The 12,634-nt window shown below is 38.3% G+C and overlaps 1 protein-coding gene across 3 annotated transcripts in view; it reads left to right on the top strand.

The window, feature by feature from the left end:
• The window catches only part of igsf21a (immunoglobin superfamily, member 21a), a 208,513-nt gene that overhangs the window by 82,256 nt on the left and 113,623 nt on the right, over positions 1-12,634 (top strand). For all 3 annotated transcript variants that reach the window (XM_079596919.1, XM_079596920.1, XM_079596921.1), the window contains exon 2: positions 10,076-10,188. In XM_079596919.1, coding sequence (XP_079453045.1) covers positions 10,076-10,188 — 113 coding nt within the window. The remainder of the gene's footprint in view (positions 1-10,075; positions 10,189-12,634) is intronic.

Below are 12,634 nucleotides of genomic sequence, written 5' to 3'. Positions count from 1 at the left end.
TCTAATTTTGCATGTAATGAGTCTATATAATATATTAGCTTCACCTTTTAAGTTGAATTACTGAAATAAATGAACTTTTGCACAATATTTACATTTTTCGAGTTTCACCTGTATATGTGTGAGTGTGTGTGTGTGTTTTTGTATGCTCACCAAGGCTGCATGTATTTATTTGATAAAAAATACAGTACAAACAGTACTATTGTAAAATACCGTCTCTCTTCCTTATCTTCTCTCTCACAGCAGTTTCTTGGCTCAACAGGACAGTTTCCTGAATTAGATTTAAAATGCACGGTCGCCAGAGCACCTGCTTCTAAAATACATTGAGGAACAAGGAGCATCTCTAAATCTTCTCTAGAACAACATGTCTGAGCTTTAAGCGCCATGTGGCCTTGCTGCTTAATGTGTCTCAAGGCTTTGTTCCAGAGATGCTTTCTCAGCATAAACACACATTTCATCTACTTCTTTTTTTTTCCCCTGAGGAACAACAGGGGCTGCTTTGTTCCACCCTATTTTCTCCTGCGAGGTACCATGAAAGTGCTTAAAAATGTCTGTGACATCACAAATCAGTGGACTGTTTATCCCACTTATGATAAAGTATAGAGTAATGCTTGTAGACAACAAAGTCGGCAATTCCTCTCTTCCTGGAGACATTTGCTTCGCCATTGATGCCTAGGAAAGCCATTACCATTAATCACACCAAAGAATTACACAGTGCGCAGTCCAGCCCGGTCCATCTCGGAGTTGTTTATATTTCTTATTGTGCCTTTGGCAGATTACTGTTATTAATGGCAGAAAGGGCGCTTTGCAATCTCTCATTAGATGTTATTTTAATGGTGAGACTGATGGATTAAGATGTGGAAGAGACCAGGCTTGCTTCTACAACCAGTTAATATGAACCAATTACTGCGGTACGTTCGTAGCCTCAACATTTCTTTATTTTTTCAATGAGTCAACTTGGTTCCAGTTAATTTCAGAATGATTTTAGCACTAGTGCACTCAGCATTTTGCGTATAGTCCGTGTTATACTTAGCCGTCCCTTCAGATCCCAACTGCTTCCTGAGGCGATCCATGAGCAGTGCTGGGGTTTTTTCAATTCATTTGTTACTCAGTAGTTGGTGATGTGTTTTTTTATGAGACATTGCAGCAGCTTCATGTCAGCCCCGTACTCTATCTCTCCAGACATTTAAAGCACCGTTTTAACATTGACATACCAGGCGGCACAGGAACTGCATTGATAAATGTTAGGAGCACAGTGGAGATGTCTCACTGACATTTAACAGTAATATCCAGCCTGGCAGAGTCTCCGATACATGTGGTGGTTGAAGGTGAGGAGCAGATGGAGAGTATGGAGGCTATAAACAGGTCTGTCTGACTTCCTCTGGGTGAAGGCTTATGCCATAGGGCGGATCAATACAACACTGCAACGAGCCAGAGTAACGGAATGTACTGGAAGGCTGTTTAGTGGATTTAAGCTTGGTTAAAGCTCAGCTCAACACTTGAGCAGGCATAGTAGTCCAGCTGTATTAGATATGTTCATCCTTCAAAGCTTCAGTTATTCTGATCACAATCTCTGAAGAGAAGGCTCTGAAGTTGGTGCAGAAGGTCCTGAACTTTGGAGGGCACACACCTGGCCGTTGTTGCTTTCACAGTTTCCAAACTCCCAAAAATTCCTTTCTTGCAGAACTCTTGATTCTCTGTAAGAGCTTCAGAGTTACAAACTTAAAAAGAGTTACTACCTCTTTTTCACAAAGATAACCTTTTTATCATTTCTGAGAAGGAGGTATTTGCAAATTGGAGCCTTTCCAATCCAGCGTTGATTGGCTGTTGTTGTCAGAGGTGGCCACAGTATGACTCCTCGGGTTATTTGCATATTTTACCATTTACTTTTCTGTGACAGTGAAGGTTTTTCCTATGTATACTTGACTTTTTAGACGAATTCCAGATTAACATATGGATTGTGCCGAATACATAGTCCAAAAATCTTGAATTTTCACCTATGCATCCATGTATACTTAATAGGTAGGTTTGTACACATTATTTTACAAAACAGCATTTTTTTAAGTGTATATGGATATGGAGATGATCTGCTCCATTTTGTGTCCATTTCGTGTAATAGAAGTATGTGTGGAGTGCTGGAGTCTGTGAAGATCTGTCCATCCTTTGTGGCTTCACCCACGTGGCAACACTCTTTCTTTTTTTTTTCCTGGGAGTCTTAATGAGTTTGTGATCATTCACATTTGTGGATAAGAATGAGGGAGAACAAAGGAGTTCCCGTGATTGAGGTTGTCACTCTGAGTTGATAAATCCCCTCCTCCTGTTCTCCACAAGTTGTTATCTGAAGGCAAAAGGGATCTGTTTTTGTTGTCCACAGAAATCCGATCAGATTAAAGTGAAACTCGTTCCACGCGAGGGGTGGAAAGGTGTTGCAATTATTTTCTCCTGCTGTTCCCTACATACTCATTGACTTTCACACATTCATGAGGGGTCTTCTCCTAGGGGTGGGCGATATGGCAAAAATATCATATCACGATTTTTTTCAGGAAAATCACGATTCACGATTTTATCACGATTCCTTTTCATGTTGGTTTTACTATTTTGCAAGTGACTGAGCATCACAGCCAAACTAATGTCCCTATTTTAAAAACAAAGCCTTAGGTAACAAAATATAAAATAAAAAAGAATGGCAGACATTTAGGCCAAAGTGGCGAAGATAAAACATATTTGTCATTGTCTTTGTTATTAAAAATTAAGAACAAAGATACACATACACAACTTAATATACAAATTAAATAAACAGTGCTTTTTTCAGCTACAGGTGTATTTAACAGCATTGAAGAAAGTAATTAAATGAACAAATATGAAAATAAAACACAACATCGACTTCACTGTATAAATTTTACATTGATTCTTATGTTGATTCTTATATTCTTATGATTCTTATTCAGCGACTATTAAAGTTCTCAGTCAAGAGTGAGTGAGATGCTCTTTGTATTTTGTTGTTTTATTAACAGGAACAGTTCTCCCAAAAATTTTAATTCTCTCAAGCCGCTTTAAACCCGAATAAGTCTCCCTCTTCTGTTGAAAATAAAAGTTATTTGGAGGAATGTGGGTAAACAAACAGTTGATGTACCCCACAGTTGATGTACTTCCATAATATTTTTTTCCTACTATGGAAGTCAATGGGGACCAGCAAACGCCCGGTTAGCCAAAAATATCTTCTTTTGTCTTCAGCACAAGAAACAAATTAATACAGGTTTGGAACAACATTAGAGAGTGAGTAAATAATGACACAATTTTTATTTTTGGGTAACTGTCCCTTTAAGGACAAGCGGCAGCATGTTTACTATTAGGGCTACTGTCACTTTAAGATCTGCGCGCAACGAGTCTACACGCATTTGACAAGCAGATTTTTTCTTCATTTTTTCTATTGTTCTTTCACTTTAGACATAACCAACTTTGTTTATGTAAACCTTGTGTGTATTTGACAGTATTAGCGCAATAAGACTCGAAAGATAACTTAGTTCAGTAACGGGCGCTGTTAGACATGCTTTTAGTGCATGCGCGCGTCAGGTGTTTGCACTCAGAAAAGCGCCCGTTAGAACAGCGCATCAGCAGCGAATGACATGTTTAACCGGCAAGGCTTTAAAGCACATGCAAATAATAAATTTTTATGAAATACAGTCTCCCGTTCCTCTGCATTTCATGTGGATATACGTCGCGCTGTACAGTATGTTGAGATGGAGGCGCCAGAAATGCAAACTGATAAAATGGACGATCCTACGATATTTCTTCAAAAGCAGATCGTGGAGACATTTTAATCGTCCACGATCAAAAATCGTAATATCGCACACCCCTCTCTTCTCCATTATATCATTTCCCCTACTTCTTTTTTTCTCTGCATGCCCCCCCCCCCCCCCCCACAAAAAATATATATTAATACAGAAATTAAAAATCCTTGTCATAGATATATTCAAATGTATTTGTAATACATTAATAAACTCTTTTAATGTTGTTCAGATGTTCTCTTCCTGTCTAAGTGGGCGGTTCTTGGGCAGAATAAGCTGTGAAGTGACTCACTACCAATCAAACTCTGACTACAGTATGTGAGACTACTGGGTCTGGCATCAGAAACTTCTGAAAGTTTATAATGTGTGTTGAGGAGGTGGACACTTTTAGATTGATGTTGACAGGCTCTTTAAAAAAAAGAGCAAATTAATAGGCAGAAAATGTTGTGGCAGAAGCGTTATAAAATAGGGGGCGTGGTGTCCTTATTGTGCCATGGGAAGTGAAGGTCGGGCTGTAAAGAAGGGATGTGCATCCAGAGGCACAGGAACGTCGTCATCGTCTTATACTTAGACCTCAAGGACACCTTGTGCATGCAGGGACGACTGGACCTTTGCAAAGGAGTGACATAATGCTGAATTTATGGTAGTGGTGACAGGCATAATTAGCATCAGGTGATAATAAGTTGCCAGCAGCGGTACATTGTCATTCCCACTCTTGTCCATCCTTTTATGAGCTTGGATATTTAGTGTTCTTGAAATAAAAGATCCATGAATTAAAATTAGAGTTTTGTGGCTTTTTAGTCCATGTCTGTTGCATTATATACTAAAAAACATATACTGTATTTATTATACTCATATATATTTTGTGTGTGTCGATAGATAGATCTAATAGCTCTCTCCCTCACTCTCCCTAATAGCATCTGCCTTTGACTAGCAATAGCAACAAGTAAAACCTAGTTCACAGACTAGTAAACCTAGTTTACTAGGTTGACTCAAGGCTATTGGTTATTTGGGGGAAAAAATAAAAGCTTAAATACAACCTTTTTTTCTTTTTGAAACTGATTGCAATTGTTAATGCTTAGAAATCTGCCATGATGATGAAGTTTGTGTAAATCTCATTAGTTGATTCCATTTTACCTGCTTTTAGAGCTAATGTCTATTTACATTCTGATTGTTGTATCCGTCCCTCAACTTAACTTTGACAGGCGGATTCCTTCCGCCCATGGGAGCGCATACCCGGATTGGCAGCAGACATTTATGTGACGTGAGTTTATGCTGGTTAGGGCATGATGCTTACAGTTTGTTGACATCAAAAGGATTGAGCATTGGGGAGACCCAGGTGTGACGGGATACAGGATGTGTCATCTGTCAGAGGTTCACCGGATTGGGCTGATTTCCCAACAGTCCAGAGCAGGTGTGAACGTATGCCCTCCTTAGTGATATGGAGACGGCGTGAAAGGGATTTAGATGGAGGTATGTGCCAAGAATAGTTTGGGTTTAAATCATTTAGCTTTACCTCACAGAATTCCAATGCTGCCTTTGGGCTAAGCGCTCAATGTGTCCTTTAGACAATGTGCTACCCAGAGTTATCGTGAACGCCCTTGTTTAGTCGTCCTTCCTATCAACCTCATTATTATTTTCATTAAGTATTCAACAAATATGAAGACAAATCATATCGGAGGGAATTCCGGGCTATTAGTCCCCAGCACAAAAAAAGTGACGGATGGCATTTCTGCTAGAAGGTGTTATGAGGTTATTCAATTACAGTTGAGTCGTAGGCTGACTCGTATGATGTAACGTGTAGCAGCGAAGTAGAAATTGAACTGCCTGTGTGGTTAACAGCTACGCCGATACCGAAGTGAACTTCTAGGCCAACTCTCTCATCATTGCTCCGTGTAATTGGGTAATCCGGCCGTGGTCTTTCCTTAAGCTAGCTCTAGCAGAGACTTCATGGCTTAGCCAAGCCTGACCGCTTGCCCATAGGCGCAGTTATTGAAGAATCAGTGAGTCCCTCCACAAACTCCCCTTCTCGCTGTGGCCGTTTGCCCCATTAAAAGATTTTGTTTGTCGGCTGTCATTTCTTTTGAAGGCTTATGAAACCTGGACCTTTCTCAGTTGGACATCAGTTTGGGGGGGTGGGGGGAGTGTTTGAAATATGTACTGCTCAGACCCAAGTGCACAAGTCCATGTAATGAGCTATTTTAAAGTCCCTGCTCAGGGCTCTTTCCGTATCAGTAAGTCACGCAATATCACACAGTTCTGCTCATAGCCATTTTTCGCCCCTAAATTAGCATGCAAACACAAAGGCATATACAGCCGCACGCTAAGGAGGCAGCTACCGTAGCCGTGATCGGGTGGGAAACTGTGTCTCATTTGAATTTCAAAAGCGGAACGATTAACAATGCAGGAAGAAAAGATCGGACAAAAGAAGTATGTTACATCAACGTGCTTTGTACAACGCTGGTTCCAATTTACAACTTGTAATTTTTCTTTAGTCGCTATTGTTTAAGCAGTGACCCTGTAAGGATGCTATTAAAATGCAGGCAGAAGGTACGTTAGTTATTCCAGAAAGTAGACTTTCTAGATGTTTAAAAATAATTTCAGTGTATTATCAGTTACATTTTTTTTCTGATTTATGTAGATTATAAAAAAAAATAGTGGATGGATTTTTACCAGTATAGGCTGGTTGATTACATACTTTGTGGACACACATCAGTGTTCAAACAGAAGTCTCTCTCTCTCTCTCTCTCTCTCTCTCTCTCCTCTCTCTCTCTCTCTCTCCTCCTCTCTCTCTCTCTCTCTCTCTCTCTCTCTCTCTCTCTCTCTCTCTCTCTCTCTCTCTCTCTCTCTCTCTCATCTCTCTCTCTCTCTCTCTCTCTGTGTCTGTAAATATACACTGCTCATCCATCCATCTGTCCATCCGTCCATCCATACATCTGTCCATACATACATTCGTGTATAGGCTATATACACAACTGTTCACACATACCATACACTGTTTTTACCCACACAAAGTAAATCTATTTCAGCTAGAACAAATTTCTGTTTCTTTAAGTGACGGTTTTCTCGCTCTTTAAGTATCTTGTTTTTTTTACCCTACTTAATGATTTGACATTTAAATAAAAATACCACATATGAACATATGCTTCCCTTGCACCAATTTCTCGAGACTTTCAAAGCTCTTTATGGACGTATGGGTGCTAAGTGGAAGGGATTTTATTTGAGAGCTTCAGCTCCTTTTAATGACCTGTAGCTCTCGAGGCTTATCCATTCAAATCTCCTCTGGCGTAAAGATCCCTCGAGCGTGATGATTAAATTAAGATTCTTTAACAAGCACATCAAGGTGCAGCTAGATCTCAGAGAGAATGATTCATGTGTTGCATTGGCAGGCCACCTTACAATAGGAACGTAACATTTCAGAACGACTCTTTCCGACAGAGGACTGATATAAATCAGTCGTCATAATTTATAATTGTCAATGTCTTCATGTGTATATGTTTTCTCAATACGTCTTGCTTTAGGACCCAAGAACCGACTCAATTTCTAGAAGGCAAAGTTTGGAAGAAAGTGATTTCTTGGGGTTCAGGCTCCATCACAGTTTGGGAATTTTGAAACGAAGTGAGGGTCGCAGATCGGCTGGAATTTGTTCCTATCCTTGCTCCCTTATTTCCCTTGAGGCTTAGAGTGAGCTCCTCAGTCTTCCACCGAGATAAATGTACAGAATTGCCAAGTCAATTCTGTCAGTCTGACACAGTGATAAGGCCTTGGCCGATGCGGTGAGCAATTGAGCTGTTTTGTCTGACAAGAGCTAATTGAGACCTCAAGATGGACAGATTATTGAAAAGCACGGAATTGGTCCGGCGAATCATTTCATTTTACGTTCCTAGATTGCGCTGAGGCATAATGATTCATGCTCACATACTTGTTTGAGCACTTGACAACAATTGTTGTTTTGGGTGCAATGCATAATTCATTCAGAGACTTAAAAACATTAAATGGGTTTTAAAAGCAATGTTGGTCTAAAAACGCTGTGGAATCCTTGGGAAATTATTGTGTGTTGCTGTCTATGGTCCTGAAATTGTGTTTATTTACAGAATTGTTGAAATTAAGACTAATATCTAATGTGACGCATAACTATTAGGTGGAATGTAATGAATGCAATGGATATAGATTTGGCTATTATATTTAATTCTCCAGGTAATAATCACTCCCCTAGGGAGCTTTCAAAACGCCATGTTTTTCATTTTACATCAATATTCAATAAATCTGCTGTAGTCTATAGTCTTCAATTAAATGTCTTATCTCTTAAGGTAAATGAGCAGATTGGCAGGGAGCGCTAAGGAGTTTTATTTTAATTTGTCCCCCACGATGAGGGACTTAATTTCCCAGCATGCATTGGCATGTAAGATTGGATATCTCCTTATGAAGTGATGTTCCAGATGAATATGAAACATCTGCAGTTATTATTCCCTCCTGTAATAGGAAATGAATGCTTTAGGGGCATACTAAGATTTGTTTAATTTAAAAAAAACATACAGTACATCTATATATTGTCTGTCTGTCTGTCTGTCTGTCTGTCTGTCTGTCTGTCTATACACAGAAAAAAACACACACGCACACACATATGAGTTTAGTATATACCGTATATTTGTTTTTAATAAACAGAAGTTTCCTCACATTGATGTTGTGGCTGTCCCTCCTCTTCTCTGTCTGTGGTAAGAGGAGTATTGACTGGTTAGATGGATAGACTGTGCAGTCAGTAGGATCCAGGCCACCTGCTAGGCAGCTAGAGAGAGCGCTCACTAGAGCAGGACATTCCCATCTTTATCCTTAAGAGGCGAGAGCTCTTCCATTTGTCATTCATGTCTGCACCCAAGCATTTTGATAAATGTGTTTCCAGTGTGTCGGAAATGTGATCAACTTTGTAATTGTGCTCATTAACTCCCTAAACCGAGAGCACGTATTTGGTTAATCAGAAATTATCCAGAGATCCGCATATGTGAATTAGATGCACGGTCTAATGTGGAAGCATTTGTTTCCCATATAATTCTTATGAAATGATGCAAAACTTGTTACAAAGCATTTTAGGACAAGAAAAAAAGCGTTTATATAGCATGCATAAAAAGGTCGGCCATAAGCCATGATGAAGCGCAGGTTCTCAAAAGGCTGTAAAGACGCAGGCTAATTGTTTGTTATAGTTGTGGCTAGCAGGAGTTTATTTGTGGGGTGGGACTGCCATAGCCAAGCTGATTTGGAGACTAAATTAAACAGATGGCAAAGTGTCCATGGCTTAAGTGTAATTAATGAAGCAAAGGAAGCTCTCCTTCACACTTCTGAGTGTGTGTGATGTGCTGGTGAGAAGATCTGAGTTCGAGAATGTGGCTCTAATGAAAAAATAAAAACTTTGTCACATTGTACTTTTTTTAATTAAATTTTAAAACTTGAAGAGCCGATCAGAGTTGTGGAGCCTTTTTTGTTTCGTGTTCATATATTTTTGTCACATCTTTGAATATTAGAACAGAATAAATAATATGATTTCTTATAAAAAAAATTATTACACAAAATTAGCATAACTTGAGTTCTTTAGAACTGAGCACACTTAAACATTTACATGTCATTTACATAACTAATTTGACAAAAACATTACATAACATTTACTTATTTTTTTATCAACAAATGCATACCATAGTTCATATGCAATTTAATATCAAACTGAAGGTTCATCTCAGAAGTGGATGTGATGTTAAACACTTTTACAGCAAAGCACTGCAAGAAAACCTGTTACACTATAAAATGTGGTAACCTGCAATTGTTACTTTAAAGAGCTAGGCCTATTTCTATCTGATTTCACCCATAAAAATATATTTTGTTGGTATACATGAATACAGTATGTTTAGGTTGATTCTTCGATCTTAATATTTTATCTTGAATGAATTAATATTATTTTGTGGTTTTTTTTATTTTATTCTTTGTTTATTGTTTACTTGTGCAAATGTGTTTGTGGCCTTGTTATATTCATGATCATTATAGACTTCAGATTCAGCATGACAGACACGCTTTGGTTATTTTGAAGTGAAAGTCTTAGTTTCCTTAGAAACAAAAGTGTTTTAATTAGTTTCAATTCATTCTGTAATAATTCTGAATAATATAAATGATGCCATGGAGTGGTATGGTTTATGTTAAGCTCTTCAACCTGCACCCCGTGTATCACCATCTGGTCATCATTTGGCTCTTTTTTAAATGTGTGAAAATGAACATGGTTCCAGTGATGTCTCACTTTGCCTCTGCAGGATATCTGACTGTAACGATAGAGCCCTTGCTGCCAGTTGTTGTGGGAGAAACGGTGACTCTAAAGTGCAACTTCAAGACAGATGGAAGATTGAGAGAGATCGTTTGGTACAGGGTAAGTTGCTGTTTTCTGCATATGTGCTAATATTTCATCATTAATGTACTGTTTAAGTTCATAACCTGTTATTTTATTCTCTGATTGGACCTATTATTGCAATATATCTTGTCAAAGTTATGTCTTTTAAACTGTGATCTTGAGGCCATAGAGATGTTAATTATTAAACTTCTCTGTGAAATACTTGCTTCTTATTTGTCAGCTGCAGCATTGCATGCAGATAGGCTCATGCATTAATATTCACTGTTGTCCATGGAGACACTGACTGATCAACACAACCCACCGCTACTTTCATGTTTTGGGCATCGCACTGTTGACTAGCTCGATCGATCGCTGTTGTTTCATACAAATTCAACTGCCACCAATCTAGCGTCTCATTTATGGAGTGAAAACGGCCTTAGAGGCTGATTGTTTTTGTTGACTGTTTTTATTTTAGCACAAACTTTAAGGTAAAATTATATTTCAAAATGTTATTTCATATCAATATATTTATTTATTTGGTTAAAACAGTGCTTTGTATGTTTTGACCATAGAGTGGTTTTCCTCATAGGGATTATGATTAGGTCTCTTTAAAGAGTTCTAAGCCATGAGCCAAACCAACCAGTTACAAGGTGAATCACAACATTACAAACTTTAATTTGAAGGAAATAAGTATTTGATAATCAGACAAGAATACAAAGATACAAGATTGTGTACTTAATGACTTTAAAAGGATAGTTCACACAAAAATGTTAATTCTGTAATAATTTACTCACCCTCAGACATGTATGAGTTTCTTTCTTCTGTTGGACACAAAAGAAGATATTATGATGAATGTTAACCAGACAATTGACTTTAGCCCTTGACTTTAATAGTATTTTTTTTTCTGCTAGGGAAGTCAATGGCTACCGTCAACTGTCTAGTTACCAACAGTCTTTAAAATATTGTATTTTGTGTTCAACAGAAGAAAGCAACTCATACAGGTTTGGGATGACTTGAGGGTGCGTAAATGATGACAATATTTTTTTGTTGGGGGGGAGGGGGGGATGTTAGTTAGATATTAAACTATCCCTTTAATAAAGGAAATATCTGCATTGCAAAGTGCTTCATGGGAGTGTGGTGGGCGCTAAAGTGTTGTTTTAACAAGATTAGCTTGTTGTGATTCTCTGATTGGTAAAGATTTATCTGCAAAATCATGGGCAATGTAGTTTTTCCCCAGGATAATTGTTAAACATGATTTCTTTAAAATAAGTTGAAAAAATAAAGGCTGATTGCTTCGACAAAAGCATATACCACTGCTTAACAACCTTGTAGCTCTCAGTAGGTCTGTCTTTAACAGCTAATAAGTTATCATTAAAAATCTATTCCTATATGGAGAAAATGAATGAGAGTGTTACTTCCAGAACTCTACAGTCCTAGTCTATTCCGACCAGCAACATTGGTTCAACCAATGATGTGCGTTTGGGGAGGGACTGTCTGTTTGTTTGACCAATGGCAGACCGGGGAGTGTTTAGGAATCATTTTTACAATTCTGTTTTGTTGATGATAGTGGCACAGAAATACTTCATCTTTAATATTCATCTGGTCATGATGGCCCTGTCTTAATGGATCCCAGCTGGATGCTTCACATTTTACCACCCACTATTAGCGCTTTGCCTAGCAATAAGCGAATGGATTATTTAAGCATTTTTTGCAAGAGACATTTCTGAATAAATTATACAGTATATACAGTAGCTGCATAAATCACACATGTAATATATATGAACTGACTGCCCTAAAGTAAAATCTGTATAATGTAGTAAAACCAATATGGACACATCTCATAGCTCGGCTGTGGATGTACCGTATATCAATACACAGTCAAAATCTGTGATCTGATCATGTTCAGACAGATGGTTGAGGACATATCTGTTTAAGAGCAAAACAGTCTTTGATTCAACCTTCTGTTCACAAATGCGACACATCTACTGTCTCCATACTTGTCTTTGCAAATGCTGACCTTTCCAGACAGAACAAAAAGAGATTAATAGCACTTTACATATTAGCTATAGTCTCATACATCATACTGAACGGTTGGACAGTCCCACTGAATCAGTACAGGTTCCAGGAAGCTTGTTTGTTTGCACAAGGTCTCTTCCCTGCATGATTGGCTGTTTATTGCTCAGATGAAAGTGAACTTTGGTGGGGGGAGGGGGGTTTTGACAGAAAAGTTATGAACGATTGAGAATACATACATTTTTTATGAAGATAATATTCAAATCCTAATTCATATCCTCAGAGTTATGTGCCTGTGGAAATAGCAAAAAGCACAGCCTTTTTTTTTTTTTGCAACAGAACACGTTCGTGTGATAATGAACGGATGCAAAGCACGCACTTCTGATTGCCTTAACAGCTGAGAAGAAATGTCTATTTGCACATTGACAACCGCAATTTAAGGGAAATGCCTCTGCGGGCAGAGCTGTCAAAA

This window comes from Phoxinus phoxinus (genome assembly GCF_949152265.1).
Source record: "Phoxinus phoxinus genome assembly, chromosome: 22".
NCBI classification, from domain to species: Eukaryota; Metazoa; Chordata; class Actinopteri; order Cypriniformes; family Leuciscidae; genus Phoxinus; species Phoxinus phoxinus.
The sequence above is the reverse complement of the archived record's forward strand: the minus strand, read 5'-3'. Positions and strand labels throughout refer to the sequence as shown.